The following is a 20,218-nucleotide window of genomic DNA, read 5'->3' as shown; positions in this document are numbered from 1 at the left end:
CGAACCCAGGACCATCATGCTCTGAGGCGACCGTGCTACCCACTTAGCCACCGTGCCGCCCCATTTTTGACTGTCTAAGGTGAACCAAGCTTTTTTGTCGCCCAAAACAGCTGCTCAATCCTTACAGCAATAAAGCTTAAATGCACCAGTGTGCACTGACAAGCCCAGTGCAAAGCTAAATCTATAAACGGATGCTTCATAAAGGCATTTACCAATGGTAAGATGGAGTTGGTGCTTTGACCTGGTTTCTTTTTGGGTTTTCCAGCCATCGAGTTGGCTATGCTCCATCACAATATCTGGTAATTCAGTGAGCTGTAACAGGACACATTTCCACACATGTAAAGTAAAAATCCAACTGCGGTGATGTATGAGCAGTTTGTTATTTCTCGTGTATGGTGTATAGCTCCTCTCCAGAGAGAGGAAGAAAAGCCCTGGAACATTTACTGTACTTAACTTATGGAAATGAAATTGTGTACATAGATTTATGAGCTGAGGGTGAAGGTTGTTTTCAGGCTAGACGTGCTTACTGATGAGGCTTGTTGTTAGTGTTAGACTGCGTTATTCCTAGTGCTGCACATTCAGCTTTATGGGCAAAGAGGTAGCATGTCAGGCATCGTATTTTGCTGCCTTAAACATGCTCTTCTCTGCTCGTGTTGGGCTTGAGCATGACTCTATTACATTCTTTTAGAAAGGATGTATTTCCCACAGCATATAAATAATGTTGCTTTCAGGGTGCCAAAGGACCACAACTAAGCCAAACCTGTTAGGCTCTTGAGCAAGATCTTTAACTCTCTTGCTGTACAATTTACTATGTAAATATTAATTTAATTAATTAATTTATTAGGATTTTAACGTCATGTTTTACACACTTTGGTTACATTCATGACAGAACTGGTAATTACTGGTTACACAAGATTCAGCAGTTCAAATTTTACTTGAGTTCATTTTACCTCACTTGCATGTCTTTGGATTTTGGGAAGACACCAGAGCTCCTGGAGGAAACCCACACAGACACAGGGAGAACATGCAAACCCCACACAGAAAGGCCCCAGACCACTCCACCTGGGAATCAAACCCAGGACCTTCTTGCTGTGAGGAGACAGTGCTACCACCGAGCCACCGTATTACGTGAATAAAGAATGTACACTTTTATGTATATATGATAAAGGCATTCCATCTGCCCTAGATTATCCTTATTATCCTTATCCAGCTGTAAGACATTAAAGTGTGGAGAAAAACTTAAAACAGACACAGAGATACAGTGGGAATATACCATACAGTAGAAATACATATAATGCTAAACATACTGTATGTCACACCAATAAGCTGAGTAGTACACGACATGGCCAAGAGAATATAGAAACACATTCTAACTAGTGGATTTGGGTAGTTCAGATACCCACATGTTTTTTTAACCAGAGTTGTTCTCTTGGGCAAATATTTGTAAATACTGGTTAACAGTCCGTGTGCTGTCGGGTCTGTTAAATATGTTATACGTTACATGTCATACATGTGTAATTATCTGTACTATTATGTGTATTGTGTATGTGGACTATTGTGTGTACTATTATGTGTATTGTGTGTACTACTATGTGGACTATTGTGTGTACTATTATGTGTATTGTGTATGTGGACTATTGTGTGTACTATTATGTGTATTGTGTGTACTACTATGTGGACTATTGTGTGTACTACTATGTGGACTATTGTGTGTACTATTATGTGTATTGTGTATGTGGACTATTGTGTGTACTATTATGTGTATTGTGTGTACTACTATGTGGACTATTGTGTGTACTACTATGTGGACTATTGTGTGTACTATTATGTGTATCACCAAAGCAAATTCCTCGTACGTGTAACATACCTGGCGAAATAAAGTGATTCTGATTCATTGATAACAGATGCATTATAATGTAAATGACATTTCCATGTACAAACACTGGCAGTAGAATTGTGTTGTACTAGGAGAAAACTAAATGTGATAATTGTGAACTTGAAACCCTCAGATTCAATAACAGCTCAGCTGAGAATCAAAAAGCCTGAAAAGCTACCAGAACCACCAACAAGAGCTGAGAGTGCATAGCACATGTGTTCTCACTCCAACCCTCTAAAGTGGCAATGGTAGCTTAGGGACTGGTTCGAGGGTGGCACTATGGATGGGGTTTTTATGGCTAAGTTGGGGAGGTGTAAAGCACACAATTGTTGTTACTCAATAGCAGTCTAGGCCAGGGTTTTTCAAACTTTTTTTGAAGCGACCCACATTTTGTCCATGATTTTTTTTTTTTTTATGCAACCCAGGCAACACAAACAATGCATCTTACTCTCTCTGCTTCTCTCTGTACAATCTGGTCCCACTGTGGTTTACAGGATGGATGGATGGATGGATGGATGGATGGATGGATATACAGATACTTTATTGATCCCGAAGGAAATTAGAGTCCCAGTAGCATTGTACATTAAATCAAATACACACTATACAAAATTACAACAATATAACGACAGTATAAATTCGAAAAAGTACAAACACTTTTGACAGATTGAATGTAACCTGAGTTTTACATATACTGCATAGCTACGGAGCAGTTATTAATGAGGATGGATTGAGTGTAAATAAACAAAATAAACAAATGGAATGGAATTAGAAAGTGCAGGAAGGTGCAGTTCCAAGTATAAAGTATATGGTACAGATTAAATATAGATTAAATATTAAATATAAAGCGATGAGGTGTATAATATAAAGCCTCCACCAGGGGGCGTTTGCGCACAAGTTCATTTCGTGTTTATGTGTTTGTTAAATTTCATTTACATGATTACAGTGGTACCTTGTAACTCGACGTCCCCTAAACTCGAAATATCTGAAACTCGACACACTTCAGGGAGTAATTTGTACCCTTAAACTCAACGTGTTTAGCCTTTTTTTAATTGTTTTATTAGGATTTTAACGTCATGTTTTACACTTTGGTTACATTCATGACAGGAACGGTAGTTACTCATTACACAAGATTCATCAGTTCTCAAGGTTATATCAAACACAGTCATGGACAATTTACTGTCTCCAAATCAGCTCACTTGCATGTCTTTGGACTGTGGGAGGAAACCGGAGCTCCAGGAGGAAACCCACGCAGACACGGGGAGAACATGCAAACTCCACACAGAAAGGACCCGGACCGCCCCACCTGGGGGATCGAACCCAGGACCTTCTTGTTGTGAGGCGACAGTGCTACCCACTAAGCCACCGTGCCGCCCCCAGCCTTTTTAAAAAATATATTTATTTAATTTCAGATTAACAATGAACAGCCGCTTTGCTCAGTGCTCGGCTATACAGTATTTTTCTCACTGTGTCACTTATAAACTTGTTCTCGCCACTAATAAATTCCTCGCTCATTGTTTTAGTACACTACGTCTATATAAAACACTAAAATACAATTGAAAAATAAACAAAATAAAAATACAATAAAACCTACTCTTTACCTTAACTTGCTTATAGTTTCCTTACGCTTCTCAATCATGGATGCGTGATCTTGAAATACTTGGAATATTCTGTTTATTAATGGAGCATTCACATGAGATTTATTTGTGTTATTTTCAGTGTATAAGAGTAAAAAACAACCCCATAATTTTACATTAGCCTAAAATGTCTGCAGTTCCACAGGACCATGGAACACATTAACAGGTTTCCCATACAGTGTATCACAAAAGTGAGTACACCCCTCACATTTCTGCAAATATTTCATTATATCTTTTCATGGGACAACACTATAGACATGAAACTTGGATATAACTTAGAGTAGTCAGTGTACAGCTTGTATAGCAGTGTAGATTTACTGTCTTCTGAAAATAACTCAACACACAGCCATTAATGTCTAAATAGCTGGCAACATAAGTGAGTACACCCCACAGTGAACATGTCCAAATTGTGCCCAAATGTGTCGTTGTCCCTCCCTGGTGTCATGTGTCAAGGTCCCAGGTGTAAATGGGGAGCAGGGCTGTTAAATTTGGTGTTTTGGGTACAATTCTCTCATACTGGCCACTGGATATTCAACATGGCACCTCATGGCAAAGAACTCTCTGAGGATGTGAGAAATAGAATTGTTGCTCTCCACAAAGATGGCCTGGGCTATAAGAAGATTGCTAACACCCTGAAACTGAGCTACAGCATGGTGGCCAAGGTCATACAGCGGTTTTCCAGGACAGGTTCCACTCGGAACAGGCTTCGCCAGGGTCGACCAAAGAAGTTGAGTCCACGTGTTCGGCGTCATATCCAGAGGTTGGCTTTAAAAAATAGACACATGAGTGCTGCCAGCATTGCTGCAGAGGTTGAAGACGTGGGAGGTCAGCCTGTCAGTGCTCAGACCATACGCCGCACACTGCATCAACTCGGTCTGCATGGTCGTCATCCCAGAAGGAAGCTGACGCACAAGAAAGCCCGCAAACAGTTTGCTGAAGACAAGCAGTCCAAGAACATGGATTACTGGAATGCCCTGTGGTCTGATGAGACCAAGATAAACTTGTTTGGCTCAGATGGTGTCCAGCATGTGTGGCGGCGCCCTGGTGAGAAGTACCAAGACAACTGTATTTTGCCTACAGTCAAGCATGGTGGTGGTAGCATCATGGTCTTGGGCTGCATGAGTGTTGCTGGCACTGGGGAGCTGCAGTTCATTGAGGGAAACATGAATTCCAACATGTACTGTGACATTCTGAAACAGAGCATGATCCCCTCCCTTCGAAAACTGGGCCTCATGGCAGTTTTCCAACAGGATAACGACCCCAAACACAACCTCCAAGATGACAACTGCCTTGCTGAGGAAGCTGAAGGTAAAGGTGATGGACTAAACCCAATTGAGCACCTGTGGCGCATCCTCAAGTGGAAGGTGGAGGAGTTCAAGGTGTCTAACATCCACCAGCTCCGTGATGTCATCATGGAGGAGTGGAAGAGGATTCCAGTAGCAACCTGTGCAGCTCTGGTGAATTCCATGCCCAGGAGGGTTAAGGCAGTGCTGGATAATAATGGTGGTCACACAAAATATTGACACTTTGGGCACAATTTGGACATGTTCACTGTGGGGTGTACTCACTTATGTTGCCAGCCATTTAGACATTAATGGCTGTGTGTTGAGTTATTTTCAGAAGACAGTAAATCTACACTGCTATACAAGTTGTACACTGACTACTCTAAGTTATATCCAAGTTTCATGTCTATAGTGTTGTCCCATGAAAAGATATAATAAAATATTTGCAGAAATGTGAGGGGTGTACTCACTTTTGTGATACACTGTACATCCTTATGGGAAAAAATACCTTCAAACAACACCTAATTGACGTCGAGTTTCAAGGTACCAGTGTATTATTATTTTTCTCTGTAATCCATTTTTTTTTTTATTTTGGCTTTAACCCTGGTCTAGACATCTAAAGCCCCTGTCCCACCAGGTTTGAATATGTATTTATTACATTTCATTTCAAATGATTCACAGCAATTTGTGGTCTGGTATTAATACTAATAAACTAAAGTATACATTTGGTAATTTGTTGTAAGAGAAAATGTTAATGCTACAGCATTGTAACATTGTTAATGTTTGATAGAAGTGTGCTTTCAAAAATTCTGCAGTTCAGAAAGAGCATTTCCTGTTTTTTAAGTAAAGTCCATACCTCACCCAAATTCAAAAGATATTGGTTGCATTGAGAAGCTGACCGAGTCTTTGATGAGCAAAGGTGGTCAGAGGATCTCCAGTTTGTCAACAAATGCGTGTGAAAATGACTGAAATGTTTAAAAACAATGTACCTCAAAAAAAGATTGGAAGGGATTTGCATATTTCTCCCTCTACAGTGCATAATATCATTAAACGATACAAGGAATCGGGAGGAATTGCAGTGGGTAAAGGCCAAGGGCGCAAGCTTAAGCTGAACGCCCGTGATCTTCGATCCCTCAGACGGCACTGCATCAAGAACCGCCACTCAACAATAGCTGATATAACCACATGGAATATTGGTTGCATTGGAAAGCTTACTGCTTTTCACCCAACACCAGCTTTACTAACATTCTTACATGGAACGGTAGTAGAGCTTCAATAACTTCATATGTATGTGGTTATAAAAGGCTGAAAAGTTTGCACTGTGTGTGTGCTGTACTTTTATTCAGTTAAGAATGTTGCATCATCACGTCCCAGCAAGCATCTCACCACTGCAGCACCCAAAACTCTACTGAAAACAGATCCCAAACATTGAATTATGGATAACCAAAAGCAGACTCTTGCAAGAATCTGACTAATAAATTCTATCCCCTTTTTATTCCCCACTTTCATATTCTCTATCTAGTCTCCTCGTTATTCTATTGTGTATAGATGAAGCAGATAAAGCAAGCAGATGTCCTTAGTGACTCCGAATTTCATCAGCCCTCTTTTTACTGAGATGCCTTGATGTCTCTTTTTGGATTTTCTGTTCTGATCACACACTGAGACAGTGGCTAACTGAGCTCCAGACGTGATTACTGGGCTCAGGGTTTTCAGGGACAGTGGAAGCCTAGTGAGTAGAGCTTTGGGCTATCAGTTGAAAGGTTTAGAGTTCGAATCCAAGCTCTGCCTTGAAGCCACTGATGGCTCCTTGAGCAAGGCCCTTAACCCTCTCTGCTCCAGGGGTGATGTACAATGGCTGACCCTGCTCTCGAACACCAAGTTCCAGACATATGAATATATGACAAATAAAGGAATTCTATTCTAATAAAGAAAAGACAGAAGGTCAGAATGTTGGGTACTCTTACATCAGACAAAACAAATCACAACACATCTAGAATTATGGGTGTTATGTTTTGTTTTACAGAACAAAAAACAAAAGTTTAAAGCTGTTAAAGATGTTAAGAAAAAACGGTACAGCTCAGACTGAAATAGAAATACATTCTAGTATTTGAATAGCCTTCATGATAATAAAGACCTGGCAGTCTTCTCACATGCAGCACATGAAATCTGAACCTTCAGAATAGAGCCTGGACCTGCATGAATGTACTTGGAATTAATTTTGCAGTACTTTAAAGACAGAAAAGTGGCTTGTGCATATATGCAGGAAATTACAGTAAATGTTAGGGGCATTAGGAGCCACGTATGAAAATGAGCGTGTCCGAGTTCACAGGATTGGCGAGGAATATAATATTCTGAATCTAGAACCGCTCGGGTCAATGTGAGACAAATTGCTAAAAATTGGTTTGCAGCTTTATTAACCTACATGCTTCTTTCAAAGTGGGAACAGGAGCATTTTTTCCACTAACGTATCATGTTTTCATTGAATTGTTTGAGAACTAAAGCCAGCAACATTTTTGCCATTCCTCTGTTAAGATTTTCGCTCGGCGACTGGTCGGCGCTAGATTTGCCGGCTCGGGAGCAACTCGGCGTTCGCTCGGTGATCGAAACTCGGCTCTCAATCGCTAAGTGTGAACTACTCAACAACTCGATCCAAGCGGCTCGACCGAAAAAATATATCTAGCATGTCAAATATCTGGATATGAGTCGCCCAACTGGCAATGAGTGCTATGTCAAACAGCCAATGAAAACGCATGACACGGTGTGAGGGGAAACGCAGGGGAGGTGTGTAAAAAGGTGGGACAGGAGCGTAATATAGTTTAAATCAGAATACATCAGCACACACACAAGTTTTACAGTATTTCTGACCTTATCGTTCTCTACAAAACATAATACCAATGTTGCATTGCAAAAAATATTTATTAACCTCCAACTCACTATAGAACAATCCATGCTGTTCACGTAGCCAAGATTCATTTACTTTTTCTCCTTGATTTTACGCTGCACATCAGCGCACAAACTTTGATTGCTCGCTACTTGCTGATGTGCATTTTTGGACGTGGTATCATTAAACCCCTTGTCAGTTCTCAGGTTTGTTTTCGTAACAAAACTTAGTTTGGGAGACCAGAGAAGCTCACCTGCGATTCCAGTTGGTGCTAGATCGTGTAGTATCGCCGATCAGTCGTGTAGTGTGAAAGCCACATCGATTTGAAAGACTCCCGATTACAAGGGATCCAGTCGTGTAGTGTGAACTGTACAGCGACCTGACAACTTGGAAAGTCGTGTAGTGTGAACTTGGCATTAGTCGCATCTTCCAGTTGAGTCTGCCATATTTTTTAATATGCCAGTCTAGCACCCACATACCCACATATTATGCTGTTGAAACATAATAATCTAGACCATAGGTGGGCAATTACATTTTGCGAGGGGCCACATGAGAAATTGGGACTGTTGTGAAGGGCTGGATCAATAGGGTGAACTTAATTCTGCTTAATATTAGTTGTACCTCTTCATAAAAAGCAAAACATTGTACAGTTTTGGTAAGCTGTTACTGTTAGGAGTAGATGTTACAATCAGGCAATAAGTGCTATTGCTATTTTGTTAGGAGTCAAATTACCTTATTTGATGTTTTTTTTGGTCCATTCAATTTCTTGTATTTCTCTGTGAGTTTAGTACCATAATGGAAATTTAAACTGTAATCCTTAAACACAGTGATCCGTTTCCACAAGACAAAAACACGGCTTCAGTACATCAGTACATCTGACTTCAGTAAATAAATACCTAAGACGTCCATGTCTTGTAATCGCACTCACAGTTGTGTTCACCATCACACATTACGGTGAAGCTGGATACACACACACAGGCACAAACGTAAATGTAAAAAAATAATAATAATAAACAGTCCCTTCAAAATAAAACAATGCTATTGTAATGCATGTATGATGTACACTTATTTACATCTGATTTCTAATTACCACTGACCTCATGCAGGCCGGTTGGGAACAGCCACAGGGCCGGATATGGCCTGGGGGTCGTACAACGCCCAGGTGTGATCTAGACTTTGTTTAGAATTCAGCATGTGATGCATTCAAATAAGTAATTTTATGTTAACACAAATGTACTGCTCTCATTTTATATAGTTAAAATGTGCCATACAAAAGATTGGCTAATGTCTTCAGAAGAGTTTAATCAGTTGTTGGAGAGTGTAGTCTGATCCTTATTTTTCTTTTCCAAGTGGATCTTTCTCTCTCAGAATACAGCCATAATGCTTTCTCTGTAAGTACAACGATTATTCCCCTTACCCGTTTTCCAGGATTCAGGATTAAGGATAAGGAATTAATTTTCCTCTGTGAACATGCCAAACCATGAGCAACAAGCGGTGCCCAGAAGGAAATATGTATCATGTGCGTTGATTCATTCTGTTTTACACCACAGTTTTCCTCAGACTACAAGACCATTTTCCCACAGCTCTCAGTAAGGTTTCATTTTCAAGCCATTAGAAAACCATAAAACAAACCTAATCCCCAAAATGATGTGGGTTGCTTGCCAGCTCTGCCACAACTGCCAGAAAGAATCGCAGTATCTCTCAGTTAAACACATTAAAACCTCAACTCTACCTAGACAGCTACTGGAGCACAAACACTGCCAAGAATAACTAAAACCTTATAGCTGTTAAATCAGTAATAAGATTACATTATTGCTGGATTAGAACAGGACAGTTTGTTTTGTTAATGACATTTGCAAACAATAATAAAATGTCTAATAAAATGACTAATGGGCAGAACCAATACAAACTAAAGCAGGCAAGATTCCTGTTTTTCATTTTATATACAGCTGTGCCAGTAATCATTAAAAAGAAAAAAAGAGACTGGAGAATCTAAACTTGGATGAGTTCATCTAGAAAATATACAGCTTTTAAACAGAGCACAAGACATGATGTTATGTCACTAAAGATGCGAGGGACAAGAGCAGAGGTGCAAGAGTCAGCACATTTTATTTTCCTTACAGGGAACTCAGCTGGTGAAACTTGGGCCCCACAGATGGATCCATGCTGAATCCCTCTTTCTATTCTTTCTGAGAACTTGGTTATCACAAGGCTGTGGACAGAGTAGCTGGCCCAATTGTGACAACCGGCTCTTATTCTGATTCTAACACACACTGTTCTGTTCACTCTCTTTGTTACAGGCTGCGAATCTTTTGTGTGTTTGACCACTTATTTTCATCAATGCTCTTTTTAGTTGTTCTTTAGCCACAGCATTGTTCTACCTAGATTAAGCATCGTGCACATCGGGTTTATTTTTAAATTCTTGCAGGTATGCCGCCTTGCCTAATTAAAGCAACAACTTTATACAAATAATTAGTTTTTAGCACAGCTCCTCACACTTTATTTCTCATTTAGATATCTTTGATTATTTGGTGAAGAGATTCTAGAGAACCGTATTGAAAAAAAGTCCCAATAATGGGATCAGCGTTTGTGCCCACAATTCACAACCAGTAATTAAAAACAACTCGGAGCTAAAGTGTGAAAAATGGTACTTGTAAATAGTGTTGCCAGAACTTTGCAGATTAACCATAGATAAGTACTAAATAACTAGTTTAGGTTTAGGCTGCTCAATCCACAGAAGTGTATGTGCAGGAGAACAAAATGATCAAAGATCAAATTAGATGTTGCAACAGACACCTCAGTTGTGTTCAGGTCTGTTAGCACTAAAATCTAGCGTTGTATTTGTGAAGCCAAGCACCCAGTGGTAAACTTGAGGTGAGGAATGCTCAAGTGACCTACTAAGTTTGGCTGACAAGAGATGAAAAACGTGTGTGTGTGTGTGTGTGTGTGTGTGTTTTGAAAGCAAGAAATAAGCAGGCAGATATGTGAAAAGGTGCTTCAATATTATTTAAACCAGAGCAAGTATGTGAATGCTGGTATTTATTTACCTGATTAACTGTTTTGCACATGTAAGAAGTAGTTTATAGCCGCGTAAGTGTTGGGTGAGTGTAAAAACCAAGGACTTACTGCCCCCTAGTGGAAAAAGTCAGCTTAACCATGGCACTTTGAAAGTTGGTGTATTTAAGGAGAAGTAGCATGTACAGTATGTGTGGATGTGGGTGATTGTTTAATAACTTACCTCAGGTTGGATGGCTTTGAACACTGGAGCATCCATAAGAGTAATCTGACCCTGTAAGAAATTACAAAAATACCTATTAGGAATCACCTTTAATTAGAAACATAGGGTCACTGAGCAAGACCAATGAACATGGACTGGTCAATATTTATTCTTTCACGATTACAAAAAAATAACACATGCACACACACTGTAGAACATAAAAAAGCAAGTTTATTAAAAACAGTGACTGAAAAATATGACTTGCAACTGAGATTAAATACAACCCAAGCAACTGTGGATTAGGAGCTGTGCTCAAAGATTATTATTGTTAATATCGCAATATCTTTCTTACAACTGTTATACAAATGTAAATTTTTTCTGTACACAGGTCATTCCTTTTGTGATCTAAGAATGTGCAGGTCACAATGCAATGAACCTTACCAGAGGTTACCTTACCATTTAACATCATGTTTTACACACTTTGGTTACATTCATGACAGAGCAGGTACTTACTGGTTACACAAGATTTATCAGTTCAAGTTTAATGTCAAACACAGTCGTAGACAATTTTGTATCTCTGATTCACCTCACTTGCATGTCTCATTTAAGCATTCACTAAAAAGTAAGGGAGTATTGTCTATTTGTTCCAATATGTTCCAAATTTGAGGCACATGGGTGTAGGATAAAGCCCAAAATGTTATCCAGAGGCCTTAATAACCTCATCTGTACAATGAGGGAAAAACCCTTGTGTTACAGCAAAAGACTTGTGAGCCTGATAAAGGCTGGGGAAAATGTGTCAGTGGCAACCAAAAGAAGATCACTTAACAACCACAAACTTCATAGTCAGATTTCATAATGCATGCATGTTATTCTTTTTTTTTTTGCATGTTATTCTTAACCATTTATTATTTATTAGAATTACATTTATTTATTAGGATTTTAACGTCAGGTTTTACACACTTGGTTACATTCTTGACAAGACAGGTAATTACTGGTGACACAAGATCCATCAGTTCACAAATTTAATGTCAAACACAGTCATGGACAATTTTGTATCTCCAATCCACCTCAGTTGCATGTCAGGACTGTGGAAGGAAACCGGAGCTCCAGGAGAAAACCCACGTAGACACGCCCACGCTAATACTTTCTGAATCCACTGTGTGTGTGTGTGTGTGTGTGTGTGTGTGTGTGTGTGTGTGTGTTTTAGACACTTACACCCATGCACATAATACTAACAACTCATTAAGCAAAGCACACACACAACAGATCAGGAACAGAAAGTGATGTGTGAAAAAGAATTTGTTGCAGCATGTAAATACATCCTTTTCTCACTTATGCACACACACACACACACACACACACACACACACACACACACACACACACACACAGAGAGACTGAGTGAGCATTACTTACTGCATATTCCTCAGGTGTGACCTTCAGCACATCAAAGACAACAGCATCAAAACTCTTCTTTATCTCGGCTGAGCCTTTCTCACTCAGAGACTCTGAGCTGCTGCTCTTCTGAGAAACACATGAAGAAAAAAAAAGTAAAGAACACAAATTTTTAGATACTGCAGCAATCAAACTTCAGCTTTTATTCTTCAGTTTCTATATGCTGGTCACAATCCTCATTTTAATAAATGGTTCAATTTAAGTACATGAACCAATTCTTTATGAAAAATAAACCTCAGCCTGCTTTAACACATTGCATAAAAATACAACAATAATAATTATATGACCGCTCAGGTGCCGCAGCGGTAAAATACGCTAGCACACCAGAGCTGGGCTTTTAAATACATCGTATCGAATCTCAGCTCTGCCATCCGGCTGGGCTGGGCTGCTATAAGAACGTTTGGCTGTTGTTTATCCAAGAAGGGAGCTGGGTAGGGACCTCATAACTGATGCAATTATGACCTCTGTTGGCTTATTGATGGAGTCTGCACAGAGTAGAGGATGTGTCTCTCCGTGCACAGGGCTGATCGCATATGAACTCTCCTCGTGCAGGTGAAGTGATGCAGTCGGCTACTGCTCACGTGTCGGAGGGGGCGTGTGTGTGTGTTCGCTCTTCCCAATTGGGGCCGGGGTCAGCACCAGTGGAGAGGAAGCATAACACAATTGGGTAATAATTAGTTGCGCTAAAACATCCGGAGAAAATGCATTAAAAAATTTTTTAAAATAATAATAATTATAAAGTTTAATTTAGCAATTCTTTTAAATGCAAAAGTTAAAATGTAAAAAATGTTTTCTAACATTTAGCGATCTTGTGGTACAGCAGTCTATTACACTAGCACACCACCTGTTCAAATCTCAGGTACACAGACATGACTGACAAAGACAACACTGACCAGGTGTAAGCAGTTGATAATGATTAAATAAAAATTGTGTTATAATCTGCATTTAATAGGACACCACAAACCCATTTAATAGTATGTATGCTAAAAGACGCATGTATGTAAAAATAATAAAAGAAATGTTCTGCTCATAGACAAATCCAATCTGCATATATAATACGGTAACACAACATATACACACACACACACACAAACTGATCGTTATTACTACCTCATTACTGTAAATATTATAATTTTTATTGTTATTATTTTGCACTGTTTTTATTAATATTTTATTCTATTTTATATTTTTTGCACATGTAACTGTTTTGTATATATTTGTTCTTTCTTATTGTTATTTTTATTATTTCTCTGTAACTTGCTTTGGCAATACGAATGTCCTTATTGGTCATACCAATAAAGCTTCGTTTGAGCTTTGAGTTTGAGTAATCACGTACAGTCCAGCCTTGCCTGTGTGCATCACTGTGAGTAAACACATGCTACACATGACTGAGTTTTAACCCACCTCTGAGGCGACAGCATTGGAGATACTGAGTTGGCCATTAGGAACGTCCATCATTCCCAAACCATCAGGTGCTAGCGCAGTAGCTTTTTCATCGTTATCCTCTCTGCTCAAGTTTGCCTGCCTGGCACTCTTCACACAAGGAAACACACATTGAATAAATGGTAAGACCATTTATATATTTTTCACATTTTTATCTGCCCCTCACAAATACAAGCTTCCCCAAAAATACTAAATACATAATAAACACAAGACATACGAAGAGGGAAAACAAACATCCAACCACCTTTTATTTAATCTGCTCCCAGTCCATACATCCACTTTAAACTTAAACAATGTCCCTTTAATTTGTACTTATAGCAACTAATATAATTAAGGTGATGTACTTCTATGCATAAACAGAGATCGCTTTAAAACTGTTCGATCACTTCTGTATTTTAACATAAAGATACAATTTTAAAGAAAGTTTTAAGGCAAGTTGCACCTGGCTTCATTCAAACCTTGATATAGGTAAAGGAGCCATAGCGAACCCTCAAACATTCCCATCAGTACAAGTGCACCACACAATATTATTCAACATGCTTGTGGTCTAATAAGAAATAAAGAAGCTAGCAGTTATTTAAAGAGTTGCAGAAAGACCTGAAAACAGGAGGAACAACACTTACACAGTAGGGGATAAGTAATAAACTAGATCACAATCCTCTACACCCCCATTAACCCCCAAAAAACCCAAAGCAGAGTATTGCATTTAGTTAAAAGAGCATTTAATGTTGGATGAGAAGGTCAAGCTTGCAATCCTGGATCCAATACTTCTAAAAGTTGTCCACTGAGGTAAAGATCTGGGCGCTGTGCAGGCCACTGGAGGCAAATTGTTACCACAGAATTAGAAAATTTAATACATCTTAGCTTACAGGCTTACAGACCCAAACTTTATAAATAGGAATGTACACATACTTTTGGTTATATAGTGCATTATATAAATCTCCCTGTTTTCAAGAACTGATGCAAACCTGTACTCTGTTTTCTGGTGCATTTTTTTTCGTATATATATATTTATATATATATATATATTACAGGGAAAACGGTAGCTCAGTGGACAGAGTTATCAGTCAAAGTGTTGTATGTTCGAATCCTTGCTCTGCCAAGCAGCCACTGTTGGCCCCTATTCGGCTTCAGGGGTGTCAGGGTGCCGAACAATAGCTGAACTGCGCACTGAACCCAGCTTCCAAACAAGCTGAGACAGGGGAACAAAGAATTTCATTGTATTGTGCACGTGTCTGTCTATATATGCCAAATGAATGTAATTCCTGAACTTTTTTCCAGGACTGAATAAAACATACAAACCTAAAAATCACTTAGTTTTATTTGAAATTCCGGTTTAGCTCTGTCACAACAACAAAACTTACCAAGTCAATGTCAGATAAGCATAACGACTGAGCTTCTGACTGTGCCTCTCAGTATGATGTGTGGCTGTAACTTTGTAAGGACATCTGCTCTAGATTCTCAGGAGAAACCTGTCACAGAAAGAGGAAAGAACGTCAACATGCATATTAACAATAACAATAATAAGAAGAAACTGAAGCATCTTTTTATAAAGTACACACAAGTAAAACATATTAACAAATGTCAGTCTAGTCTTTGTTCAGACACAATTTTCATAACATCGCCACTAGGTGGAGTAGTGACCTTAGGAAAAAAAAGAAATCCTAATTTGTATGACAGAGCCAGTGTCTGTCTACCCGCGATCGTTAAGAGGTCACCGAGTTTCCACAAGTGAATCAGTTCAGACGCGGCTGCTGAACACAAAAATCCAATATAATCATGCCCGATTTCAGATGACTGGATGGATAAGTGCTCAGACAGCATCATGCAGACAATATGCTACTTTCCTTTCAGTGGCGTAACTAGGAGCTCATGGGCCCCAGTGCAAAAAAAAATAATTGGGCCCCCTCAACAATATCAGATGTCATCAAAATGTCATATACACTTGAGGACAAAATTATTAGCCCCCCTATGAAAAATTCATTGTTTTAAATGTATTTCCCAAGTACTGTTAAATAGAGCAAATAACTTTTAACACAGCCTTTTCAAACATCCCAGTTTTATTTTGAATGATTAAATCATTTTACTTTGCCCACAGAAATTAAATTATTTCACAAAATCAAAAACTACCACGGCCAAAATTATTAGCCTCCCTGATGCTAATAGTCAGTTGTGTATCCTTTTTGCTGGATAACAGCCTGCAGTCGTTTACTGTAGTTTTCAACAAGTCTCTGACACATCTCCTGAGGAATCCCAGCCCATTCTTCTTTGGCAAATCTCCCTAGCTCCTCCAGATTTGATGGCCTTCTGGCATGAATCTTCTTCTTCAGTTCACCCCACAGATTTTCAATGGGATTCAAGTCAGGGCTTTGTGCAGGCCAGTCAATAACGTTCACTTTGGTCTTCTGGAGGTAGTTCTTCACCAGGAGCGATGTATGTTTTGGGTCGTTGTCATGTTGGAAGAGAAAGCGACGACCCAGACCAAGTTTTGCTGCTGACTGCTTAAGGTTTTCTTTCAAAATATTCACATATCCTTCTTTCCTCATGATTCCTTCCACCTTGACAAGATTCCCAGGTCCAGATGCACTGAAACATCCCCACAGCATAATACTCCCACCACCGTGTTTCACTGTGGGGACGGTGTTCTTTGGGTGATAAGCCTCCCCCTTTTTCCTCCAAACATAAGCAATGTCTCTATGGCCAAAGAGCTCTACTTTTGTCTCATCTGACCAAAGGACATGCTTCCAGTATGCATAATCTTTCTCCAGGTTGTCCTTAGCATACTTCAGTCTGGCTTGAAGGTGTCTTTTCTGCAGGAGTGGAGTTTTTCTTGGTCTGCAACCTCGCAATTCATTCCTGTGCAGGGCTCTAGTGATTGTCTTTTTTGAGACAATTATTCCTGACCTGGCTAAGTCGTTCACTAGTGTCTTGGCAGTTGTTCTGGGGTCTTTAGACACATCTCTCACTAGTTTTCTTTCCAGGGTCTTTGATATCTTGCGCTTCCTACCTCTGCCAGGCTTGTTCTGAATTGTGTGGCTCTCTTTGAATTTTTTAATAATACTTCTCACTCCAGTTCTTGACACTTGGAAACGCTGTGATAACTTTGTATATCCTTCTCCTGCTTTGTAAGCATCGATGATTGTTTTTCTCAAGTCTAAACTGATTTCTTTTGTTTTTGGCATGATGCTTTCTCAAGTGACAGCTCAAATGCTTACTGAAGCTTTTATACTGTGTGTAAATTGGGAGATAACCCTCAGCTGTGACTTGATTTAACGAGCTTTTATCATTACAAAGTTAAAGCACACCATTGCACAGCAGTGGTTTGTGCTATGGCTCAATAAAAAAGTCAGTTCTTAAGGGGGCTAATAATATTGACCCCGGTGATTTTTGTTTCTTTTGAAATAGTTCTGTTATAGTAAGCAAATAAAAATAATTTATGCTTTCTAAAGAAAACTAGTATGTTTAGAAATGCTATATTAAAAAATCCCTGCTCTGTTATAAAATGACTTTGGGAAATTTGTAAATAACTTTAAATTTCATAGGGGGGCTAATAATTTTGTCCTCAAGTGTATATACAGTAGATATATTATTCCATATTTATCAGTGTTTGCTACATATTACCTGTTTGGCTTGCCATAATACATGCATAATATGTGCAGCCAATGGGGGGGCAGTGAGGTGGGTGGTTGAGTTCATGTAGTGGAGGGCCCCCCCTGCCATGGGCCCCAGTGCACCTGCACCCCCTGCACCCCCTGTAGTTACGCCACTGTTTCCTTTAACAGCACAGTACAGACATGGAAAAGATTAGACGTAAGACGCATCCAAGAGACCAAAGACACTTAACACTAGAATGACTACAGTTACGCTTTTTTGCGCAAGGGACTCTAGCCTCTCGATACCCCGCTCCCCTGTTGTGAGCCACTTAGTACCCATTATCATGGTAATGACCCACAGCCTGTCTACACACAAACACCTATCATCCCCCTCTGCCCTAATTTTAAGGACAGGCCTGAGTTACAGGTCTGTGAGAGCCAGAGATCTTGCTTGTTTGTGGATGACCAAATACTTATTTTCCACCATAATTTACAAATAAATTCTTTAAAAATTCCTACAATGTGATTTCCTGGATTTTTTTTCTCATTTTGTCTCTCATAGTTGAAGTGTACCTATGATGAAAATTACAGACCTCTCATCTTTCTAAGTAGGAGAACTTGCACAATCAGTGGCTGACTAAATACTTTTTGACCCCACTGTATATGGCCAAGGGGATACCAGGGACATCATGTGCAGCGTAGATATTTATTTATACGCACACCTTTATGGCTCATGTGTGCATTGCTTTTCTGTTTAATACATGGTACTGGAATGCACCATACGGCAATTGATTTCACAACATACAGAGGTAGAAGTTCCTGCTGGTAATGTCCTGCTAACAGATAACAGACTGATACATCAGATGTCTTGTAATGCTGATGTATTCGCAAATCAGAGCTGTTTTGAGCTTATATTAGGTGGCATACAAACATGTGTAAACAGGTATGGCACTTCTGTGTAATACATATGCAGCAGGCCTAATATTGTTAAAAAATTAAATTTTTTAACTAAACTCATTAAAGATTTGTAATATTTAAATCTGTGAATAAAATGCATGAGTGCAAAAAGGTGATAATGCCAATTGGTCTGGTTTACCATTGATGCAGGGGTGCATATTGGGACTTTAGAGACAATAGAGTGCAGAAATATAGGGTGTGTGCTGTGTGTGACTGTTAAGCTGCTAAAATTTGGTATCAAGCAAGAACAGAGAAGAATTCTACTTAGAAAAAATGCACTAATTAGTGTCCTTGGTTTCTCAATTTCATATAGAAATTAATAAAGAAATTCTGTAGTTAGTCCGAGATCTCTAACAAGTGTGACAGGAAATTTTATACTTTATTAGTTATTTGCATTAAACTCATAAGTTATTTGCTTTTTTAGTTTATTGCTTTCTTAGATCAATAGAGCACTGAAGTCGTGCGTCATTCTGTAGTCCTCGTTATGCCCATATTTGGAGACCTGGGTCTAAGCGCGATTTCCAATGGGAAAAATTAACCGGGTTTTCAGAAAATCAACTATAACGCATCCTGTGCTAAATTTCAGTCAAGCTAGTGTTAAAAGTAAAAGCCTGGGTAACACCCCAAACCCAAATTGTTTCTTTCAGCTGCTCCAGTATTTTTAAAGGTCACCACATAGCATCATTTTGGTCCACATAGCTGATTTGGCACAGTTTTTATGCTAGATGCCCTTCCTGACACAACCCTCCTTATTTTATCTGGGTTTGGGATTGGCACTGAGAGAGCACCGACAAGTGCACCTCCCAATGGCTAGGCTGTTTGGCCAACCCACTCCCCCTCCTAGACACAGTTATCATGTCTGTGTAGACACCCAGCTGACTCATAGCACTGCTGAGATTTGGACAATTCTGTATCTGTTATTCACCCAACTGACATGTTTTTGGATTGTGGAAGGAAACCAGAGCTCCTGGAGGAAACCCACGCAGACACAGGGAGAACTCGCAAACTCGTAATATCTAGTGTTGGTGAGGTTTCTGCAAAGCTTACATATAAAAACCTTTTATGGTCTACTTATGTCAGTAGATGAAGCAAACCTGAAGTACCTCCGGTACTCGACCTCAAGTACCACCAGTGATACTTGAATCACAGTTTGAGAGCTAAACACTAATATACCGTCATGGCTGTTGCTTCTTTCACTTTTATTCTGTGTCTGAACGCTTTTGCATGCTTTTTGCTTGACTGGAAAGGTATAATTTGAGTGCTGAGCGGTGCTGGGGCAATAAAGCTGGATGATGGGAGTCAGCACAGACTGGACACCACACCTAGCCACCCACCAAACTGAGCCGTAGACCGAGCCTGGACACGCCACACATGTAAGCGTATGTGACCAGTAGCTTTATCCAATAACGTTAGTTAAACAGATATTAAATGACATTTTAGCACTAAATCAAGTTCAGGTTTGCCATTATAACAGAAGGATTGCTTATGTATCAGATAGGTGTGGTGTGGTCAGCAAAATGCTTTCAAAAAGTGGCACCTATATAAAAACAGATCCGCTCTTAATTTCTGAAACAATGACTGTAAAAAAAAACCTAATCTGCGACTATGTTGGAAGCAAACCTTTTAAAATCCCACCACTGGTCTCTTAAAATTAATTGGACTTAGTAGAAGATCTGCCAACAGTGAGAGACAGCAATGTCTATTGAATCACTAATGGCTGCTATATAATAACAGGTTAGCTCAAAGAAATATGTGTGTCCAATCTACAATGTGGACACTAGGGCTGGGCGGTATTGCGCCAAAAAAAAAAATAATAATAAATAAAAAAATCTTGATTATTTTCAAATTTATCTTGATTATGATTTTTGTTTTTGCTTGT

The 20,218-nt window shown here is 39.3% G+C and overlaps 1 protein-coding gene across 3 annotated transcripts in view; it reads right to left on the bottom strand.

Annotated features, from left to right (window-relative positions):
* The window catches only part of ralgps2 (Ral GEF with PH domain and SH3 binding motif 2), a 190,205-nt gene that overhangs the window by 122,027 nt on the left and 47,960 nt on the right, over positions 1-20,218 (bottom strand). For all 3 annotated transcript variants that reach the window (XM_063002139.1, XM_063002138.1, XM_063002137.1), the window contains 4 exons: positions 15,154-15,261; positions 13,751-13,879; positions 12,308-12,415; positions 10,913-10,963 (listed from right to left, as the gene is read on the bottom strand). In XM_063002139.1, the coding sequence (XP_062858209.1) occupies positions 10,913-10,963; positions 12,308-12,415; positions 13,751-13,804 (213 nt within the window). In that variant the 5' untranslated portion in view covers positions 13,805-13,879; positions 15,154-15,261. The remainder of the gene's footprint in view (positions 1-10,912; positions 10,964-12,307; positions 12,416-13,750; positions 13,880-15,153; positions 15,262-20,218) is intronic.

The sequence above is a fragment of the Trichomycterus rosablanca genome, chromosome 9 (assembly GCF_030014385.1).
Source record: "Trichomycterus rosablanca isolate fTriRos1 chromosome 9, fTriRos1.hap1, whole genome shotgun sequence".
Classification (NCBI taxonomy): Eukaryota; Metazoa; Chordata; class Actinopteri; order Siluriformes; family Trichomycteridae; genus Trichomycterus; species Trichomycterus rosablanca.
The sequence above is the reverse complement of the archived record's forward strand: the minus strand, read 5'-3'. Positions and strand labels throughout refer to the sequence as shown.